The sequence below is a fragment of the Mucor velutinosus genome (genome assembly GCF_035048745.1).
Source record: "Mucor velutinosus strain NIH1002 chromosome Unknown tig00001564, whole genome shotgun sequence".
Taxonomy (NCBI): Eukaryota; Fungi; Mucoromycota; class Mucoromycetes; order Mucorales; family Mucoraceae; genus Mucor; species Mucor velutinosus.
This window is the reverse complement of record NW_027041906.1, coordinates 1674260-1696021: the sequence shown is the minus strand read 5'-3', so window position 1 is coordinate 1696021 and position 21762 is coordinate 1674260. Positions and strand designations below refer to the sequence as shown.

At 41.5% G+C, this 21762-nt stretch overlaps 5 protein-coding genes across 5 annotated transcripts; 1 reads left to right on the top strand and 4 right to left on the bottom strand.

Moving 5' to 3' along the window:
- Positions 1-73: 73 nt before the first annotated feature.
- TRM13 (tRNA:m4X modification enzyme) lies at positions 74-1958 on the bottom strand (the record flags this gene model as incomplete). Its single annotated transcript, XM_064830044.1, has 4 exons — positions 74-994; positions 1050-1552; positions 1615-1810; positions 1869-1958. 4 exons carry the CDS (start codon positions 1956-1958, stop codon positions 74-76), a joined length of 1710 nt encoding a protein of 569 aa, XP_064682546.1.
- A 2027-nt stretch (positions 1959-3985) lies between these two features.
- ATC70_010837 (uncharacterized protein) lies at positions 3986-5625 on the bottom strand (the record flags this gene model as incomplete). The annotated part of the gene is made up of 4 exons (XM_064830043.1): positions 3986-4500; positions 4558-4991; positions 5047-5392; positions 5454-5625. 4 exons carry the CDS (start codon positions 5623-5625, stop codon positions 3986-3988), a joined length of 1467 nt encoding a protein of 488 aa, XP_064682545.1.
- A 436-nt stretch (positions 5626-6061) lies between these two features.
- Positions 6062-8647, bottom strand: ATC70_010836 (uncharacterized protein; the record flags this gene model as incomplete). Its single annotated transcript, XM_064830042.1, has 4 exons — positions 6062-6954; positions 7007-7069; positions 7137-7744; positions 7797-8647. 4 exons carry the CDS (start codon positions 8645-8647, stop codon positions 6062-6064), a joined length of 2415 nt encoding a protein of 804 aa, XP_064682544.1.
- Positions 8648-8810: 163 nt separating this feature from the next.
- Positions 8811-10905, bottom strand: ATC70_010835 (uncharacterized protein; the record flags this gene model as incomplete). Its single annotated transcript, XM_064830041.1, has 9 exons — positions 8811-8983; positions 9051-9326; positions 9385-9605; positions 9658-9875; positions 9936-10081; positions 10147-10258; positions 10324-10448; positions 10513-10719; positions 10779-10905. 9 exons carry the CDS (start codon positions 10903-10905, stop codon positions 8811-8813), a joined length of 1605 nt encoding a protein of 534 aa, XP_064682543.1.
- A 3617-nt stretch (positions 10906-14522) lies between these two features.
- On the top strand, positions 14523-19628 carry LAP3_2 (bleomycin hydrolase; the record flags this gene model as incomplete). The annotated part of the gene is made up of 10 exons (XM_064830040.1): positions 14523-14606; positions 14671-14723; positions 14783-14906; positions 14971-15093; positions 15145-15399; positions 15462-15571; positions 15640-15720; positions 15777-16189; positions 16242-19345; positions 19404-19628. 10 exons carry the CDS (start codon positions 14523-14525, stop codon positions 19626-19628), a joined length of 4572 nt encoding a protein of 1523 aa, XP_064682542.1.
- Positions 19629-21762: the final 2134 nt, after the last annotated feature.

Sequence of the window (21762 nt, the reverse complement as noted above, 5' to 3'; positions counted from 1 at the left end):
AGAGAGAGAGAGAGAGATAAAAGAGCACAAACGGATATTGAATAAAATTTTATTTCATTGTAGTACAACATGATCATCTATTGGAAGAGGAGGAGGAGGAGAGGTTCATGTATTCCTCGCCTACTCTGCTGATCTGACTCAAAAAGGATCTCGAGTTGTGGACATTGTTGCCGCCCAATACAATGCGAACACCGGGTGTGGTTGCGTTCAACTGCGCAATGTATCTGGCCTCTTCAAATGTGGTGCCGCCGCACATGAATACAATAATGTCCTGAGGCCTCTCCCGCAACATGGCATTGTCGTTGGATACAAAGGGGTAGTCTGTGTCCTTGAGGCGGGCCTTGATAAGTAGATCCAGCGTGTCTCCCAGATGGGGCGTATGCTGTGTATACACGTTTTCTACGCCTTTCAGCCCCTTCAATGCGCTCTTGCCTCGAGACAGGAAGGATTGGTTCGAAAATAGATCGTCTTGTCGTTGTTGGTAACCAGCATAGAACAGCAGTGCCGGCACGAGGGCGCTCTTCTTGTCACTGATGCCCACCCGATCCAGCAAGTCAATCAACGACTTGATAGCATTGTTGGCCATTCTCTCGTAGCGCAGTGCATACAGTAAAACGAGGCGAACTTTGGAGTCTTGGTCAATTTGCGGGTTTTCGAGCAAGCGTTGGATGTTTCTGAGGTCACTGTTGTGGTTCTCATTGCAAGCGAGCCCCTGCTCCAGTTCACTGATCTCCAAAAGGTGGTCCTGTGCGACTCGTCTGCTCAATTCACTGACGAGTGCGACGTGCTTGGAGACATTGCCAGATAGCTTTCTGAATTCAGGGTATTCCTCAACAAAGCGTTTCATATCAGCGATGGACTCGATGTTCATGTTAGATTTGGTCTTTGATTGGTATTCGTCCACATACTGCTTGATAGTAGCACCTAGATCTCCCAAATTGAGATACATTGACTTTTTGAAGAATGGGTCTTGATCAGGTGACAAGACAATTTCCTGTTGAGCCAGCAAACATGAATCACCCATATACTGAACACTCTGCGGAACTTACTTTTAGCTCATTCTTGACTTCAGGCACGTTGGTCATGTCCACTCTGCCATGATGAATGCCAATCAGTTCATGGACCATAGCTTGGTAAGTCCATTGCGTCAATAAGGGCGTCACTGGATCATTTCTTCTGTCGAGAATCAGCAGGATAGGCGGCGTATCAGGTCGTCTGAAATCAAACAATTGCCCTTCGGATGTGATGGTATTCTGAACTTCCAGTGCTAGTTTCTTGGCCATGGCTGATCCTCTCTCGTATCGAATCACGGGCTTCTTTTTTAGGCTCAATAACACTGCACAGACGCCTTTCACAGATTGCTCAAATGTATCCGCTTCCCAGTTGTTGACGCTGTTGCCGAAATAGTGGCGAGGATCTTGGCCCAACGAAAACAAGTCGGGATTGATGGCCAAATAATCTCCATAGTATTCTTGCACTTCTCGAATCACTTCATGTTCATCGACTTCTGCCAACTGCTCAATATCCGACTTACGGATTGTGTTGCTAAAGTCTACAAAACGTCTCCCAATGCTTAGGCTGCGGTATTCATGTGCTGTATAAACGCAAACTTACACAAGTAATAATCACCATAAGAAGGCTCCCTGAGTTCAGCAATGAGGTATTGAAGCGTTTCGCGCGTGGGTCTCAAGAAGCAAATGCATTTCAGATGCTTCATTTTGTCTCGATTTCTATTGTCAATTCTATCAATCAGATAGCATTCTTTGGTCAATAACGTTGATTGTGTTGTCACTAGGGATATAATGGGTGTCTGGCAATACTGTGAATGACGTTTTCTATAAAGCTATCGGCAAGCTTTGTATACTCACTGTTTCTGTATCAAGTAATAAAGCCTTCATGCCAGGCACATCGTTTATCATCTTTTCTGCATAGTGCTGAACTGCTTTTATAACATCCATTTTGTTGCGAAAGGTAGAAGACAAAAGAGAGGGTTTCACCAAGAATATGGAAACCCCTCCACTGAAATGAGACTCAAATGAGTTTCAAACATCTAGCATGATGCAAAGAGATTATTCGCTGTCTAGAAAAGAAGGCTCTTCTGTGATGTTGCTTGATAATAGACATTTGCTGATTAGACAGACTCGCTGGTATTTTACTCATCGTATTTAAATTAGACGCTAACACGCGTTGATTTGCAATGTTACCCCCTTAAGCTCGAAAATGCTGGGAAACCGAAGAGATGAAAAGGCTTATAAGCATAATCTCAGTTCTTTTTATCTAGGATTATATACTTTGCTGCTATTCTATAGTTGCCTGGTGCGTTTCTCATAGACCACTATTGACTGATTCACAGCAAATGCAGTATTCAAGTTTCTATACAATAATATATAAAAGAGTTGATATTAATAAAAATGTCTCGATCTAAAAGCTTTAGAGGAAAATGTCAGTTTAAACAAGGAATCTCTCACCAAACTGGCAGATAGACGTGCTTCAAAACTCTCTCCAGTCTCGAGACACAGTTCAATCAACTCTAGCAAGCAAGAATAGTATTTTTGCACTTATTGGTGATTCAAATGCATAGTTTTAAAGTAATGTCTGATCACAAAGTCTGTGAATTTCAAAGGATACATTCTGCTAGACTTGATTGTATCCGTATCCTCTTGTAACGGATCTGATGCGGACCATCTAGTGATCTGAGCTACCCAGCTATGGACCGCTTTATTGTAATATATAGGTTTTACTAGATGCAGACTATACTATACATTCACGTCTAAAATGCCCAACGTGCCCTACAGCCGTCATCGCTTCATTAATAAGCTATATCATTGTGTTATGGTACTACGATACAACAGTGCCACTCAACCTAATGTTTTCGGCTGAATATTAGGATGTAACAGCATGCTCTAAATCTAGGTTAATGTATAAAATGCCTTTACGTCTTTGTATCGTAACAAGAACGCGTCTATTGACAAGCAAATGTAAGAAACACAGCCAAATTCGACAGTTTTCAAGCCTTCATATCTTGACATGTAGACCTTGCTAAGCTACCGGAATGACGCCAAACAATTGCTCTCATCCAGCAATTACTTTCTGACATCTTTGCTCAACTTTTTGGGGACCAAAAAAAAACATGGTCAAAAATCGACCAAAAAGCATAAGGTATCCCTCATGGTTTTTATCGAAAGCCAAACGATCGCGTTTCTCACCTTGAAAATGAAGACTTTTACTATAATGTATATGAGATCAAACTGTTTCTCTTGGTCCAAAGCAACCCCCTGAAACCACTTTTATGAGGCTTTTCATATGCAAAATCTAAACATTTTGGCTAAAAATCGCATTTCTTATTTTACAGAATTGCTCAGTAATTTCAGTCAAACCATCTATTTTACTTGACACCATTGGAAGCGCCTTAAAAAGTACTCCAAGAGTGTATTAGGAAGTAGGGGCTGATCATCACAGTTTATATAGTCGAATCTAGCGAAATAGTTCGATTAAGTCAAAAAAAAACGAGATTTGGCCAATATTTGAGCAGAAAAAATTGCCTGGATTTGAATCAATTTTGAGGCGCTGTTGCTGGCTGACCCACCAAATGCCTTTCTGATGATCCCAATAATGATTGCGATGATGCTGACTAAATGGGGATTATCAAGTCGAAAGAGCTATCGTTCAGCTTGAATACTTTCTTTTGCTTGTGTTAGGCATTTTCATCTCTGACAATGCCAGTCAGGCTGGCTTACCGCCATAATATATGTATTCGTAGCTTCCTAATCATGATTTGCAGCATTTCAAGCCTGTTTTTAATGATGTGCAACAAATGTATCTTTTCCCCTTCAAGTAGTTGTTTATTGCGAATGAAGTGTATCGCTCTGATTTTCTTCTCTATAATCCCTTCCAAATAATGTATAATTTTGAAAGGGGTCTGTATATTAATTTGTTGTAAATGTAAGGATAAAATATGTACACGCAAGATTGAATTTTGTTTCTATTAATCTGTAAATCCACTCCAGTTTCTTAATTTTTGGCCCCAAATCTTGAGAGCCACTAGCAAGATGAATAGTACAACACTTAAGCCAGTCAGGAACACGCATGTCCAACCAGCACCAAGGGCTGAGACCAAAGGATTGGAAATAAGTGTCAAGACACAAGCTAAAACCATACGCACAAGGTTAGCAGAAGCTGTAGCGGAAGCGCCTGATCCAGGATTGGCATCGACAATATATGCTGAAGTGGCCGTCATGATTTGATTCATGCCAAATGATTGAATACCAAAAGCAACTATGGGCGCCCAGAAAGTGAGGCCGCCTTCGATGCTCCAGCCGAATAGTAAAAGACCGAATGGAATGAACAGACAAGCAGGCCATATGTTGGCCGTTAATCGATCTTCACAAACTGCTTGACCACCACGCAGACGACGAGAACGAAGCAACAACCTATCAGACAATGCGCCACCTAATATGGAGCCAAGCAAGTTGCCAATGCCAGCACCGAGATAACTTAGACCTGATTGAGATCAGTGTTAATGCGAATCCATGTACGTTTTGCTCATTTCTTTCTCACCTGTTTGCCACGAATTAAATCCGTAGTATTCTTTATATAGATCAGGGATAATTGTTTCAACTGCAAACATGCATCCAAAAGCAATGCCTGACACAAGAGATGCAATCATGATGAAGGGGTGTTTGAGCAAGATAAATGCTGCAAGGGGATGTTGACCACCCTTTCTGGGTTCCTCTTCAATGACGATTTCGCTCTGATCTGCTGTGGTTTTCTCTTTGCTCAAATCCTGTGTTGCTGGTTGATTCAGTTCGCTGTACGGGGTGATTACTGTCTTGTCGTCATTCCATTTGTATTCATCTCTAAATGTTTCGGGAAAGAAGAAAAATAGACCGGCAGCAACGGCTCCAGCAAATGCAACACAAAACCAAAAGGTAGCTCTCCATGATAAGGCACTTATGATTAGAAACCCGCCGACAATAGGGCCTACCAGTGGACTATCAGGTTTTGTCAGCTTCACTTCTAAATCACTCATGAAGCAACAGAACTCACCCTAAAAACAACCCCAAAAAGAACTTTCCAAATGCTGATCCACGCTGCTCTATAGGGTAGCAATCTGAAATGACGCCTGCTCCTACAGATTGACCGCAAGAGGATCCAACTGCTTGAACACATCTCAGCACCACTAGACCCCAGATATTATTGATCAAGGCACAACCCAAAGAGGAGGCGGCAAAGATTATCATGGAAACAAAGAGCACAATACGCCGAACCTGCCAATTATCAGACATGGCAGCCCAAAATACAGGGGCAATACCCATCATCAAGATAAACAGTGCGGCTGTCAATGTTGTTGCAATGGACGGTGCATTCAAATCAGCTGTAATGTACGGTATGCCTAGTTTAAAGAGTGCGATTAGAGGCAACCGTCAATAGGTGGGATGCTACATTTGGTTTACCTGGAAAATAGATGGTACTAGCAAATCCAGCAGTACCAGCACATAGTCCTATACACACCAAGATGATACCTTTTGTTTTAGTGCCAAATGTTCTTGGATCTTGAGTTACTGGAGGTTTGATGGACAGTTTAGAAATCAACACTGATTTTATACTGGTTGATGTGTCCGTCATGGCGAAATAATGCGAAATAGTATTTTGTGATCCAAGAGAAATTTTCAAGCTCTATTTATATACAGCTTCATCTGTGATTAAGACCAGGCGCGCACAAAGTATCGCTGATACGATTGCCGTCTGTTCCGCGCCATTGCATGTCCGCCATGTAACATCCATGTCAATTCAGGTTCAAGAAAGATCTATAATGTCAAGGGTGTCGCAAGCTAAATGGCATAGATCCTATCAGCCATGTAAATCAAGGCTTGCAGACTTACAATGGCAAGCAGTGTCATAAAGAGCCATGTTACATTATACAGAAATCACATCAGCCAATCATCGGAGAGATTTTTAGCTTCATATCTGAAAGATATGCTTACAAATAAAAGTAAGCAGATTAGTAAACACTGTAAATAATGACATTCAAAGCTAATACGCTAATTTTAGTTTATTATCTTCACTTTTTCAGTTTACAAGACCAACTAGCTACAGTATACGAACCGCCTGTGTGATGCAACAGACAGATGAGAGACCACTTGCCTGCTTCAGACACAGTAACAGTGCCATCGTACGTTTGTTCTTGCGGGTAATACATGAGTTTCACCAGCTTACCGCTTGGACTTTTCACTGCCAATTTGTGATGCGTTGCTCTGTAGTCCAGCCTATTTGCACGGATACAGAAATGGTATGTTTGTAGAGGGTAGAATTGATAGCATTGCGGTTCTTTGATGTAGAATTCATTGTGATCGACATAGAGTTGCACAAAATCAAACGACGTTTCCGTGGGCTGCTGTGTTTTGATGCGAACACATAGAGCCAGCGGATAGTGGTTTTTGTTGACTACTTCTTGTTGTTGATGTCCTGAAGAGGAGCTAGGTACAGCTTTGGGACCAGTGTATATTTTGAGCCATCCGCTTCTTTGATGTGGAGGCAGCACAGCTTTCACTTTGCATATTCGGTTGTCGTTGTCATCCGTAATACATTGAGCCAGTCCTCTGGTAGCAGTGCCATCATCGCTCTCGGTCTCGGCATAGCAGCTAATGTTGGTTTGTGATAGCTTGAACTTGACGTAGAAGACGCTGTGCTCGTTCTCCTGCAACTGCACATGATATTTCAGGAATTGTATACCATACCAGAAAAAGGGATTGCGAATATAAGGCAGCAAGAAGAACGCGTACGATGACAGTGGAGGGTCTAGGCACTGGTCATGGTGATTTTTGGGAAAATGTGTCATGATCATGTCGTGTGGTTTAGCGAGAAACCAATGTGATTCCATCTTGTTGTCATTCTGTGGGTAAAAGGGTGATGCTAGCCAGCAATCAATCATGCGATATTCGTCCTCGATTTTAACTGGCAATGCGCATGAGCAACAAGCCATTCATCAATGCATGTAGCCACCTACCTGAGCACCAAGCATGATTGAGAGGCAACTTGTTCGCGGAAGCAGAGACTGTATCTTTGGGTGCTACAGCATGGTGCGTCAGTCAGGCCTGTATTTCTATCTATTCAATCATTTTACCTAGGATAACAACCTTTTAAATAGCCATATACAACACGAGCATCCTCAAAGCCAGCAGCGAGAGCCATGGCGACAAATAAGTGTGCCATGCCAAACGAAGATTTGCAACTTCTTTTCTCCAGCACTTGCTCAGCTGACTCGTTCATGTAATCTGAAGATATCAGAGTCTCTGCTATAAGTGATGCAGCTTCTTCTTCCAGGAGATTCATGGCATCCAGCTTTTGTGCTGTGATTTCATTTGGGCTTTTGATGGCACACGTGTCGTCTGCATTGCCAATTCGGCTCAATCTCTGTCTGATGTTGGACGATCGAGATGGTGCCATGGGTTGTGTTACCGCTGCTTGTTGTTGCTGCTGTTGGGTCTGTTGTTTCTGTAGCAGCAATAGGTCATTCCGTCTCTGATGATATTCTGGTCTGATGTTCTGAACAATCCAAATAAACAACGCCCTTAGTCGAAGCAGTTCTTTTCGATATGGCCTGATGAGGAACTTTTGTGATAGAATAACTGGCGTCAGCAGAGGTCCTCGTTGTTGCACGGTAGATGCATAGCTGTCAATTTGAGCAAAATCGGATTCATTGAACTGCAACACACCACAGTTCTGCGAGATATCACATGTATGTCTGTATTGCTCCCCCATTAGCACAATGCTGTTTCACCCATTTGTCTACTCACCTCAAAATACGAAATGGGTTTTCATCATCGTCCAAGACAGGTGTTTGACATCGCCTCAGGCTCTCTTGACAATCAATGATATGCTGCTCATTCGAGGCATCTTGTTCGATTTGTGTCCGATGTGGTTGGAGTAGTCCTCTGATCTTTTTACTCAGGCCTCGCTTCAATGGCTCCAGGGGCTCAGTATGCTGTTCAGTTCTGGGATACCAAAAGCTGGTGGATTTGGTTCCCTGAGTCGTTGTTGTCATTGTGCTGAGGGTAGTGCCCGTAGTGATTGAGGATGTGCTCTTTAAATCATCATCTTGCAGCGGATGAAATGTGTTTATGGCAGCACTGCTCGATACCAAATACGAGCCCTGTGAATGTCGCCTTGTCCTCACTCGCTTCTCTTTGTTGGACAGTATTGCTGGGGATGCTGGTATTGGTTTTGCGAGTTGCTTGATGGGAGCCACTTGGCTGTATGTTCTAATTCTGTTTGGATGGACAGTATCAGCGGCTGCATAATTCTTGTTTAAATGCTGTGGATGACTCGATCTCGTAGTGGTAGCTGTAGTAGCAGGCTTAGGAGATGCTACTTTCCAGCTCACAGGGTTTTCACTTGGCGATGATCGAAGCATTGGATTGTTTACGACTGGCTTTCTTTGTATCCTTTGCTGCATTGGGGTGTTTGTTGACAGAGGGGGCGAATAAGCATGTCGAGAGCCTGAACTTGAGCTTGAACTGCTGCTGCTGTAATTCAATGCAATGTCAATTGAGTTCCTGTTGCTGTAATACTGATAATCCACAGGCACTTGCTTCTTCTTTGTGGTGTATGGTGTCGAAACTGAATGACGAGGAAATACTCCGTTCATGATAACTATAAAATGTGATGAAGGAAAAGAAGAAAGAATATTATGCATTCTGCCTTCTTATTTTAATCTGAAAGGCAAATGTTTATTCGTTTCCTTTTTAAACAAATTTCAATGATTTTAGTGCGACAACAACAAATCACTTCTTTCGGGATTTATTGTCATTTTACTGAAACATAGCATGAACAACCTCTTCCATCTCTTCGTCTTCTTCATTCACTGCTGTGCGGATTTTGCTATCAGTCTCCTCTTTCAGTAATTGCTCTTTTGCTTCCCGCGTAGGTGGCAGACGCTCGTTCTCCAAATCTGATCGCTTGGCATCCTCAAATGTAGTGATAGCTACATTCGTATTAAATCACAGATCAGTTGTCATGGTTACCAATGATAAATTTATCACAGACAGTACCTGATTTCAAACCTTCTACACCCAATGCTAATGTACCCAAAGGCAGTTTTCCAGTAGGAGAAAGTGATTTCAATTCCGTAACACGTTCTGAATTCTCACGTAGAACAGAGAATACACGGGATATTTTACCAACAGCCATAATTTTGTTTCGAATTACAATTCTGCGCTGTTCTGCATCCTCCAAATTATTTGATTTATCCTCTATCAACTGCTTGTCGTCTTCAGCCAACTCTTCCTTGCTGCAGACATTCAAAACTGCGATCAACATGTCGGTAACTAATCAACATTGCATCAGTATACCCTAGCCGGCCTAATCTTCCTGTCTTGCACTCACTCTTTTCTCCAACAAACGGCAAACTCCAAGAAAATACATCCATGAAATTAGGCAACCAGTAAGGATGAGGCGTGCAGTTAAATTGTCGAATGTTCATAACATTGTTTTCGTACTTCAGCACAGCAGCTTTGTTGTTGTACACATCAAGATAATTGGGGGCGGAGAAAATAGTCATCACTGAAGGAAACGAGGTTGTCTTGCTCTTTCGATACATACGATATCTATCGACGCCAGTTGAGTATGACAAACGACCACTCGCCAATTCACACATACCCTGCATCCTGCGCTTCATGAGCTCGAATAATAGATAATAAGTTGTTTCTCTCCAGAAACTGGCATGCTGCATGATAACTGAAGAAATAGGAACATCCTCGAACATGGTTGTGAATAAATGTTTCGTTTGTCTTTTCTTGTCCAAATTCCTCCAGTGGATCAGACCATAGGAGATCACACATGAGACCATGCGTAGGTGGTTCACGGAAACGATCAATCTTTGATGGCGGTGGTAATGTGAGTGGAAACATCTGTGCCATTGACTAACCCCGCTTTACCTTTTTTAAGTCATCCAATGTCTGCAGTTCTGGCGAAAGACCACCATGGATACATAAAAACTGTCTGTTCATGATGGCTGCTAATGGCAATGAACAAAAAGAGTTCATGCATGCTTCATACACGCTCTCGGTGTATTTATGACGACCTAAATATGGAGCCGCATCAGTTCTTCTCTTTCCTTGGCAATCCACTCATTCAAATCATCCTTACATTCAATCTTAAAAGTGAAATAATCTGTCAAGTGCCTGCACTCATGATTACCTCTGAGCAAAAAGAAGCTGTTTGGATACCACATCTTAAGCGACCATAAATACAAAACACACTGATAGCCGTAAATTGCGTTAGTTGAATAAGCTCACGTCGTATGCTTTTGATGCTGTGCTGTACCTCGATTGAAAAATAACCTCTATCGACATAATCGCCGAGGAAAAGATAGGTTGTGTTGGCGGGATCACCTCCAACTTCAAACAATTTCATCAAATCGTAGTATTGACCATGAATATCACCACACACTAATCAAAACCAGAGTCAGCATTCCACTGCCTTTTCCATTCATTTCCATTGTATCAGATTTACCCGTGATGGGAGCGCCCACTTCCAATAAATTAGGCTCTGACTTGAGTATCTCGGTGCCTTTTTCGAGAATAAACAATGCTTGCTCTTCTGTCAATCTTCCTTCTCTGTAGAAATGGTCTTTCAAAAATTTAATGTCGGGCAACCCAGGTCGCTCTTTGCTCCAAAATTCCTCGTCTGTTGGTAGAGTTACAGCTGGTGCAGGTACATCTAGAGCTGATCGTTTAACACTACTGCTTATTTATTTCGTTGCTTCTTGATCAACTTGCCTTTGATAACACGGTCTCTTGTGCTGACCGTAGTGCCGTCCTCCTGGGTGTACACAGTGAAATCAATACGAGGGGCCTCAGGTTTGTTGCGAAGTCTCATTAATGCTGGGCTAATAATCTCATCCATGTTGTAGTTTTTTTTTTTTTTTTCCAGCTCGTAAAGAAAAACAAGAAGATGGAACAGAGAAAAGAGAAACGAAAAATTTAAATTATTTAAACGGACTTGAAATGAATGAATTGAGGAGAAGTGTAATCATTAGAGAAGACATACGTAGTTTTAAATCCAAGAAATGGATGTAGGCATCATGTGAGGCAATGTGCCACCACATCTCAATTTGTAGGGCCCATCTTGCTGACTGAAATTCATTGTTTTGCTCTCGAGTTGCCCTTTTGATCTTTTGACAGCTGTACCTCCTTTCATCAATATATGTCTATAGAGCGGGGTAAATGCCATGCAGGATCATCATGGTTAAATCATAACCAAACTTTAAAAACACAGCGAATGAGAGCGAGACAAAATGCATACCTCCTGCCATAAGATTCATTATTAGATTGATTCAGCTATACGTAGAATATGGCTCTCCAGACAACCTTGATGAAAGCAGCAAACTGCGAGGATGCATGCTATGCGGACTGAAGATTTACCGCACAATCTGTCGACCTTAATCAAGCATCAGGTCAACATCATAGACTCGCTGGGTTATAACACTGATACATAGCATTAATAAAATTTGATAAATCCAAAACAGTTAAATGAAGAAACTTGATGCAACAGCATCATTAATATATCTTTTACTAGACGATCTATCTCGCTACGCTCGATGTCGGCGTCCCCACTGCAGACTCTCGCCCAAGACATTTTGGTATACCAAGTAGATTTTAGACAACCAATTATTAGTTATATCAGAGCTAGTAGGAGGAGAGGAGATATCTCTCTCAGCACCCTTTTTACTTTTACACTGATATCACACAAAGCCTATTATTGAGACGGTGTGAAAGAAATTTCAAGTTTTATGCAGCATTTTTATATCACAATCGTCATTTTCTGATAGTAGAATTGCCATATCATTCGCTGCCGCTGATGCTCTTAATAAGATGGCGACATAAAGCTGGCCAAAAGTAAATACAGGACTTGCGTAAGGTCTACAGCGGCTTTTTTGAGATATTGTCATTGCAAAAGACATCTTTATGAGGTAGAGCTCCCTTAAAAAAGTATTCGGGCTATTCAACTGTCCTTTTAATTCCATGATCCCCATTTAACCAGCATCGCAATCATCATTGTCATCATCAGAAAGGCATTTAGGTCATTCAGCAGCAATGCCGCCGCCAAAACTAATTAAAACTCAGTTTATTTTTTTCTGTTCAAGATTGGACAGAAATTGTCTTTTTTCGACTTCTAAAATCCATTTCGTGATATTCGACTATATAAATTGTGATTATCACCCTTCGCTTCCTAATACATTCTTGAAGTACTTTTCAAGGTGCTTCCAGTGGTGCTAACTGTAGTAAGTGTTTTGACTGAAATTATTGAGCAATTTAGTAAAATTTGAAATGAGGTTTTTAGCGAAAATAGCCATATTTTGCATATGAAAACCTCATAACAGTGGTTTCAGAGGTTGCTTTGGATCGAGAGAATCATTTTGATATGATACATACCATAGTAAAAGTCTCCATTTTCAAGGTGAAAAATGCGATTGTTTGATTTTCAAAGAAAATCATGAGGTACCCCTCATGCTTTTTGGTCGATTTTTGACCATGTTTTTTTTGGTCCCCAAAAAGTCGAGCAAAAGTGTCAGAAAGTTACTACTACTCAAGTGCAATTGTTTGGCGTTATTCCGGTGGCTCGAAAAGGTCTACATGTCAAGATATAAAGGCATGAAAGTTGTCAAATTTGGTTGTACTTTTGCTTTATAGAGTTTATTTACACGACATGAATCACATCTTTATTAGCAGCTGAAATTTTCTGGAAGGGTCAGCTACCCAAGGTGTGATTTATGAAGTGTAAATAAAAGCTATAAAGCAAAAGTACAACCAAATTTGACAACTTTCATGCCTTTATATCTTGACATGTAGACCTTTTCGAGCCACCGGAATAACGCCAAACAATTGCACTTGAGTAGTAGTAACTTTCTGACACTTTTGCTCGACTTTTTGGGGACCAAAAAAAACATGGTCAAAAATCGACCAAAAAGCATGAGGGGTACCTCATGATTTTCTTTGAAAATCAAACAATCGCATTTTTCACCTTGAAAATGGAGACTTTTACTATGGTATGTATCATATCAAAATGATTCTCTCGATCCAAAGCAACCTCTGAAACCACTGTTATGAGGTTTTCATATGCAAAATATGGCTATTTTCGTTAAAATCCTCATTTCAAATTTTACCGAATTGCTCAATAGTGGTATTCAAAACACTCCTCAACAGTAACACCATTGGATGCGCATGGAAAAGTACTCTTAGAAAGCTTAAGGGTACACGGGATGGCCATCACATTTTATATAGTCGAACTCTGCAAAATAGATCAATCAAGTCAGAACTAATTCAATATGAACGAATCGAGATCAAAAAACTGATGTGCGGTGGTTAAATTATTTACGGTCGCTGGCAAGGGCAATACAATGCTTCTCCTGCAGGTCAATGATGCTGTTGGAGCTTGTAAGAAGGGCACTACAAATCAGCAAGTAATAATGAAGCTACGCTTAACTACATTGACTTGTTTTTTTTTGTACCCACCTAAACCGAAAGGCTTAATTGTCGCAAATGAAGCATCCAAATGCGAAGATCGATGAAAAAAAAACGCAAGATTGTCATCTTCGTCAAAATTGCAAATGGTATTTGAATTATGTGCCCCATTCCTCTTTCAATCTTATGCTTCTTATCACAATATTAGAACTATTTACGATATGGAACAATAAGATAGACTCAGTTGCCTCACGGCAGTGGATTGAACTGCGATGAATATCACTACCTCATCTATCGCGCTTTTGAAGTATAGCAATACCACGCATACCAGCCTATTGAACTATAGAACAGAGCGAAATTTTTACAGATATTTAGAAATGAATTGGGTACATCGCTGCTCGCATCAAATGGCTATTTCGAGAAGAAGCTGCATAGATCAGACTGGACAGTTGGTCTCAATGCCATGAAGCCGAGGAAGCTGAGGCCTGGTGGTGATCTACCAAGTAGAGGCTACAATACAGCACAAGATAGTTCGTATTTTTGGCGTTGCTTACCATGAGATCAAGATTCATTTGATATTGCAATGTACAGTTCTGAATTTTTGCAAGATGCATAATGAGTTTTGGCAGGCAAAAGCTTGTTTGCCAATTATGTCAATTTTACGCGCGTACCATATTTCCTTAAATGCATATTAAAAGGCTTACTGCGGAAATGGATACCTGATCTAAGGGCGCAATGAATTAATAAGCTTTTGGTTTCTTGAATGCTTCCAAATGTTCCACTAGAAAGCTGCAGAGCCATACATGTAGTAACAAGTAATATGCGACATATGGCGCAATCATGAGCAACTTGATGTGGATGACAGTTGAAGGCATTGCATTATCATCATGGCGATGAAAACTGACCAACCATGAATTTACCCGAGAAAGTGACCGTTTAGATGTTGGTTAATAATCAACACGACAAAAGAGCAAATCGAATCTATAAGAAAACCCAATTTTAGGTTTCGCTCAATCTTTTTTTTTCTCTCTTTTCTTCAAAGACTTTATTTATTGCACCATGGACTCAAATCAATGGGTAATCCAAGGTCATCGCAGTAAACAGGATCCTTGGTCTGGTTTATGTAGAAACAGTGAAGGCTGGGTAAGAGAACGTGCAATGTGTATTCATCAAGACATAAGAGCGCTCATCCATGCCGTCATGTTAGGGTCCATTTTCAGATGAGCGAGTGCCCGATTTCACACCTTGTTTTGAGGATACGTAAGTATTGTATACAGTTTGTCGGTTCCGTGTAGCATCTGATCGTTATTGGCATCCAGTGTCATTACATTAGTGCCATACGCCTTTGTGATTATCGGTGGCATGATTCGATTTTGGATTTTATCAAAGCGAGAATCTCTCTCCTCTGACATGACTAGAAACTGGCATTATTTTGCCAAGATGGTAAGAGGCAGCACAACTTGCATCTGGCTTTACCATGAGCTCATTCTCTTATGGCTTCTGCTAGACCACCTTGCTATTGATTTTGATTACCACCATTTCCAGCTTTTTATTGTCAGTGCTCAATGACGGCATGGACTGGATTGACAATGCACAAGTGCTAGTGCAAGGATTGTCCATCTTCATTGTGGTAAGTGCTCGCTGGTGTGCCTGGATCAAATCCGATATTCACAGTGATTAGATCTTTGTCATTGGATTACACCACATTGAATACAACCGCAATCGCGTTTCTTCTGCAGTTTTGTTGTTCTATTGGCTGTTTGTTATCATTGCTGATGGCATCAAATTGCGTACAAAGGTCATGAACAACGCACCTTACACAGACGGCACTCAATTCGCACTTTTCGCTACAAATTTTGTGTTGGCTATCATCATTTTTGGCCTGGAAAACATGCAGCGACCCAAGACACAATACATTATGTTGGAGGAGGATGAGGTACGTCTGAAGCCCTCGACATTGGTGAGCATCGACTAAGAATAGGTTGTTTGCATGAATAGCTTGATTCTCCTGAGGAAAAGACCAACATCTTTGGTAGATTAACTTTTAGTTGGATGACTCCCCTGATGAGGCTGGGCTACCAAAAGCCTTTGACCATGGACGATTTGTGGTAAGTAGACGCTTGGATTACTAATACGCTGCAGATCAGTTGTGTCTCATGTCGGTTACTCGATTTAGGAACCTCAAATCAGATGATCAATCTGCTGTGGTGGGTGTCAAATTCCAAGAGAATTGGCAAAAAGAATTGAACAAAGCAAAGTGAGTGTTGGCGGATGTGGGTGTATAGAGCAGTGAAGTCTAACAGCGTAGTTTAGGCCCTCCTTACTGCGTGCTCTTGTAAAGACACTGGGCGGTCCCTTTGCACTGGCAGCCTTTTTTAAGGCCTTGCAAGATATTTTGCAGTTCACTCAGCCCATGCTCCTCAAGAAGCTGATGGTGTGGGTCACCAGCTACAATTCCGAGTACCCTGAGCCTGCCTACCGTGGTATCTTGATTGCTGTTGCCATGTTTATTACAGCCATCTGCCAAACCATGTTCCTTCACCAATACTTCCAACGCTGTTTCAGTACAGGTATGCGTCTTCGTGCTGCTCTCGTTACTTCCATCTATCAAAAGACGTTGGTTTTGAGTAATGCCAGTCGCCAAAAGTCCACCGTCGGTGAGATTGTCAACCACATGAGCGTAGATGCTCAAAGATTGATGGATCTGTGCACCTACTTTCACATTGGTAATGTACTAGAGTGCTTGTGCTTAGGAGCTGTGTATTAACGATTGCATAGTCTGGAGTGGTCCTTTCCAAATTGTCATTGCCTTGTTCTTTTTATACAACACCATGGGCCCCAGTATCGGCGCTGGTGTTGGCATTCTCATTCTTGCTATTCCTCTAAACACCTACATTGCCCGCAAGATGCGCGCTTACCAAAAGACGCAGATGGGCAACAAAGATGCCAGAGTCAAGCTGATGAACGAAATCTTGAACGGTATCCGTGTCATCAAGTTGTATGCCTGGGAAATGCCCTTCTTGGAGAAGATTAGCTTCATCCGTAACGATTTAGAACTAGCCACCTTGAAGAAGATTGGCGTCATGTCTGCCGTGCAAAACTTTACCTGGACTTCTATCCCCTTCTTGGTCTCTCTTTCCACCTTTGCCGTCTACGTCTCCATCTCTGAGCATCCCTTGACTAGTGACATTGCTTTTGTCGCTATTGCTCTCTTTGGTCTCTTGCAATTCCCTCTCACTGTCTTTCCCAACGTCATTACATCCACGATTGAAGCTTCCGTTTCCCTGTACCGTATTGAAAGCTATCTTTCTTCTGAGGAGCTGGATCCTTATGCTGTCACTCGTGAAGATTACCGTAATGACCCCAACTACACTGATGACACGCCTCTTGTTGAAATCAGTAACGGTGAATTCAAATGGTCTGCTGAAGACCCCAAGTCTGTTCTCGAAAACATCAACATCAAGGTCAAGAAGGGCCAAGTTACCGCTGTCGTTGGCCGTGTGGGTGCTGGTAAATCTTCTTTGATCAGTGCTTTGCTCGGTGACACTGTCAAGATTGGCGGTGACGTTATTTTGCGTGGCTCTGCTGCTTATGTTCCTCAACAACCCTGGGTTATGAATGCCTCTTTGCGTGATAACATCGTCTTTGGACATAGATGGGACGCTGATTTCTATGATCGCGTCTTGGAAGCGTGCTCATTGAAGAGCGATATTGCTATTCTGAACGGTGGTGATCAGACCGAAATTGGCGAACGCGGTATCAACTTGTCTGGTGGTCAAAAGGCCCGTGTATCTCTCGCCAGAGCCATCTATGCTCGTGCTGATATCTACTTGTTGGATGATCCTCTTAGTGCTGTCGATGCTCATGTTGGTCGTCATATTTTTGACCATGTCATTGGCCCTAATGGTATTTTGAAGAACAAGGCTCGTATTCTCGTCACGCATGGTATCTCTTACTTGCCTCAAGTGGACGAAGTTGTCATGCTGCGTGAAGGTCAAATAGCTTTGAGTGGAAGCTACGAAAGCTTGATGAGTCAAAAATCCGAACTGTATGCTCTTGTCACTGACTTTGGTAATCAACCCACCAAGGCCTCTGGTTCTGAAGATGGCGAATCTAATGAAGGCACTATCGAGGCCGGCGAAGAAGACGTACTTCGATCTGACACTGCCTCTATTGAGCTGATGCCTCGTGAAGAAGACGCGTCTTTGGGCCGTCAACGTCAACGTATGAACAGTGATGTCTCTATGATGAGCGCGAAGACGCTTCGCCGCGCCTCTCTTGTCTCCCTTCATAAAAACGGAAAGAACGCAAAGAACGGTGTTGATAGTAACCGTCTTATCACTGTGGAAGAAAGCGCCAAGGGCAGCGTTACTTGGGATGTTTACAAGCAATATGCCAAGTCCTGCTCTCTGTATGGTGTTATTGCTGTCCTCGGTTTGTTGGTTCTTGCTCAAATCGCCTCTGTTGGTACCAACTTATGGTTAAAGTACTGGTCTTCCAAGAATCAGGATCATGGCTCCAACAACAGTGTGTGGTTCTACCTTGGTATTTATGCGCTTATCGGTTGGTCCTCTACTCTGTTCGCCATGGTGCAAACTCTTGTTCTCTGGGTCTATTGTGCCATCCGCTCTGCTCGTGTCTTGCACTCTGAAATGCTGGAAACCATTGTGCGTTCTCCCATGTCCTTCTTTGATACGACTCCCTTGGGTAGAATCTTGAATCGTTTTAGTAAAGATCAGCACACAGTCGATGAAGTGTTACCTAGAACATTCAACGGTTATTTCCGCGTGCTCTTCTCCGTCATCTCCACTATCTGTATCATCGCCTTCTCTACGCCCCTCTTTATGATTTTGGTTGTTCCTCTTGGTGTCATCTACATCTATGTTCAACGCTACTACCTCGCTACTTCTCGTGAGCTGAAGCGTCTGGATTCAGTCGGTAAGAGTCCCATCTACTCTCACTTTCAAGAAACCATCTCTGGCGTCTCTACTATCCGTGCATACGAGCAACAAAAGCGTTTTATGTTTGAGAATGAAGGCAAATTGGATGATAACCAAAGAGCCTACTTCCCTTCCATTTCCTGTAACAGATGGCTGGCTGTTCGTCTTGAATTTTTGGGCTCCATCATCATTTTAGCTGCTGCTCTGTTTGCTGTCATTGGTGTCGTTTATGGCTCTTCCAAGATTGATGCTGGTTTGGTGGGTCTCTCTGTGTCTTATGCCCTCAGTGTCACTCAAGCTCTCAATTGGGTTATCCGTTCCTACTGTGAAATTGAAACCAATGTTGTCTCTGTTGAACGTATCAAAGAGTACATTGATTTGCCTACCGAAAAGTATAATGCTGTGCGTGGCGTCAACCCTATGTGGCCTGAGAAGGGTTTGATTGAATTCCGTGATTATTCTACTCGCTATCGCCCTGGATTAGATCTTGCCTTGCGCGATTTATCCTTCACTGTAGCACCCAAGGAAAAGATTGGTATTATTGGCCGTACCGGCGCTGGCAAGAGTTCCTTGAGTTTGAGTTTGTTCCGTATTGTCGAGGCTGCCAGGGGTTCTATCTTTATTGATGATGTTGATATCTCTAGCTTGCGTTTGTTTGATCTTAGATCTCGTCTTACCATTATTCCCCAGGATCCTGTCTTGTTTGCTGGCTCTGTCAGAGAAAACTTGGATCCATTTGGTACCCATGACGATGCTGAATTATGGCAAGCATTGCAGCACTCTCACCTTCAAGAACACATTGCTGGCATGGACGGTAAACTGAATGCTGTGGTTTTGGAAGGTGGTGAAAACTTTTCTGTTGGTCAACGTCAATTGATTTGCTTAGCCCGTGCTCTCCTTCGTCGCACAACTATTCTTGTACTTGATGAAGCTACCGCTGCTGTAAGTTGAATCTTCGTGTTTATGTTATATCGGATACTGACCTTTGTCGACTTGCTAGATTGACGTTGAAACTGACTCCATTATCCAAGAGACAATCCGTCGTCAATTCGCCAACTGTACTATTCTTACCATTGCTCACAGAATCAACACTGTATTGGACTCTGACAGAATCCTTGTTCTAGACAAGGGCTCCATTGCAGAGTTTGATTCGCCCAAGAAGCTCTTGCAAGATGAAGACTCCATCTTTTATTCTATGGCTAAACAAGCTGGATTAACTGAATAATCCCACATTTCACTATTATCTAGACACTTTTTTTTTATTAAATATTTCAAATCACCACATATATTCTTTTTTCAGTACACAGATGTTGTGCTCATAGAAGTTCTCAATGTCAATAGCAGCAAATTTATCAGGCACTCCTCACTCCGAAAATATGTAAAGATGGTTAAGGCAATTAGCTATCCCTGGAACAAAACTTACAGAATGACAAAAAAAAAAAAAAAAAAAAAAAAAAAAAAAAAAAAAACGATGCTTCAATGTTACTCAAAAAGAGAGTAATATGTGTAACGTTACTTTTGCTGTCAATTCTCTTCTTAAAAGAGTCAATTATTAATGATGCGCGATGACTTGATTAAACTGTTCTACTGGTGATGTACCATATATCATCATACGAGTATTGAATACAAATGATTGAGTCATTTTAGGCAGGTATCAGGTTAAACTTCGAGGAAAAGTGACGAAAAAATCTCATCGCCATACGCTCTCCATTGATGTTTTTTAGTATTGCTTATAATATGGACGTCCTGTGCTTAAATATACATTGAAATGCGCTAGACTATTTCTGCTCTAGCACAATTACACGAGCTGATAAATCACCTTGACCATATTAAATCACTATAGGCATCAAGACCATTGAGTTATAAAACTTCCATATGTCTCATGGTACACAACCGGAAAAAAAATTAAGGCTTGGTAGTTACACTATAACCGAGTACCCAATGCTAAACGGTTTGTTGAGTGTAATAATGATATACGAATGTTTGAACTACATAACAGTCTACACCAATTGCTTTTCATTTCCCACAACGGGCCGAATATAAAGCGCACGAGGAATATTTTGCTCAGCATTTGATTTCTGTTTGCTCTTACATTCCATGTTCTACATGAACTATAAGCGAATACGATTTCCACGGAGAGCAATCAAAGAAATCGAGATATTCTACATCAACGCTAGCCAGCAATTTTCTATTGGATCTGATGTCAGATCAAACACCCAACGGTATATCTGACGCATGGGAAGAGATCAGCAATTCCTTCTGTGCCTTGCAGATTTTTGTCAACTCCGCGCTATCAAGAAGTTACTGATTTGACAAACAAATCTAGCAATTTTGTCAACTTTTGCTTACGAAGCATGCCATAAACTTCTAATTATAGAGCTTTTAAGAATTTTTAGATCAGTTTTCATAAGCTATATAGCCATGACCTGAGTATCTTGATCTATTTAGTTATCATATGTGTAAGGAATCGTGAAATTGTCTTTGAATCTCAATTCAAATCGGAATATTGGTCCATGCCCGCTTTGAGAGGCGTTGAAATCTCACAAAATCTTACAACTTCCTAGAAAGGCTATTTTTCAGGACTGTTTGAATCAGCGTAAATGTTGAAATTGTAATTTACAGTAAAATTGTTGAATAAACTAACTGAACTGCCAAAAGAATGAAGTGCATGCCTTTTCAAAAGCGACCGTCTCTTCAAAAATGGTTCAGTAAATGTTGCCATGGCTTTACTCTGCCAATTCATCTAATTAACGTTCTATCTAGTCTAGAAAAACGGAAAAATCATATCGAATGTAGAGAGAAACTGCTGTTGTTTGTTTATATGGTAAAATGAACACCCGTTCATTAGTCTTGTTACCAGACTTCTCAGATGAATAATATTTTTACAAGGCTACACTGGACCGCTTAAGATATAGAGATGTGATTAGCAAGATATAATGAACCTTGGCAGTACTGTATAGAACGCTCGCAGATGTATACAGCTCAGACGCTGATTCATCATAAACATGTTGTCTTTCAAAAGAAGATATCGATGGAAGTCTGAGTACCCCTCGTTTATTTCAGTTATGATCGATCGCTAGGGTAATTATTCACCTTTTGCTCTTGTTCTTTTTCTCTTTTTGTCGATAGATGTATGTGCTTCAACAATCCATACGCAAAGCTTAGTTCAAGGATGACGAAAGGGGAATTCATAGTGTAAAAGACGATGAGAAAAGTTGACAATTCAGTAGGCAGGTATCTAAAGCCTACTCGGATTTAGCTTTTCTTCGCACAAAACAAGATACGTAGCTTCTTTCCCTTTGTTTACATTACATATGTTCAAAAAAAACGTACTCTTGAGTATCAGGAATGTGTGGTTG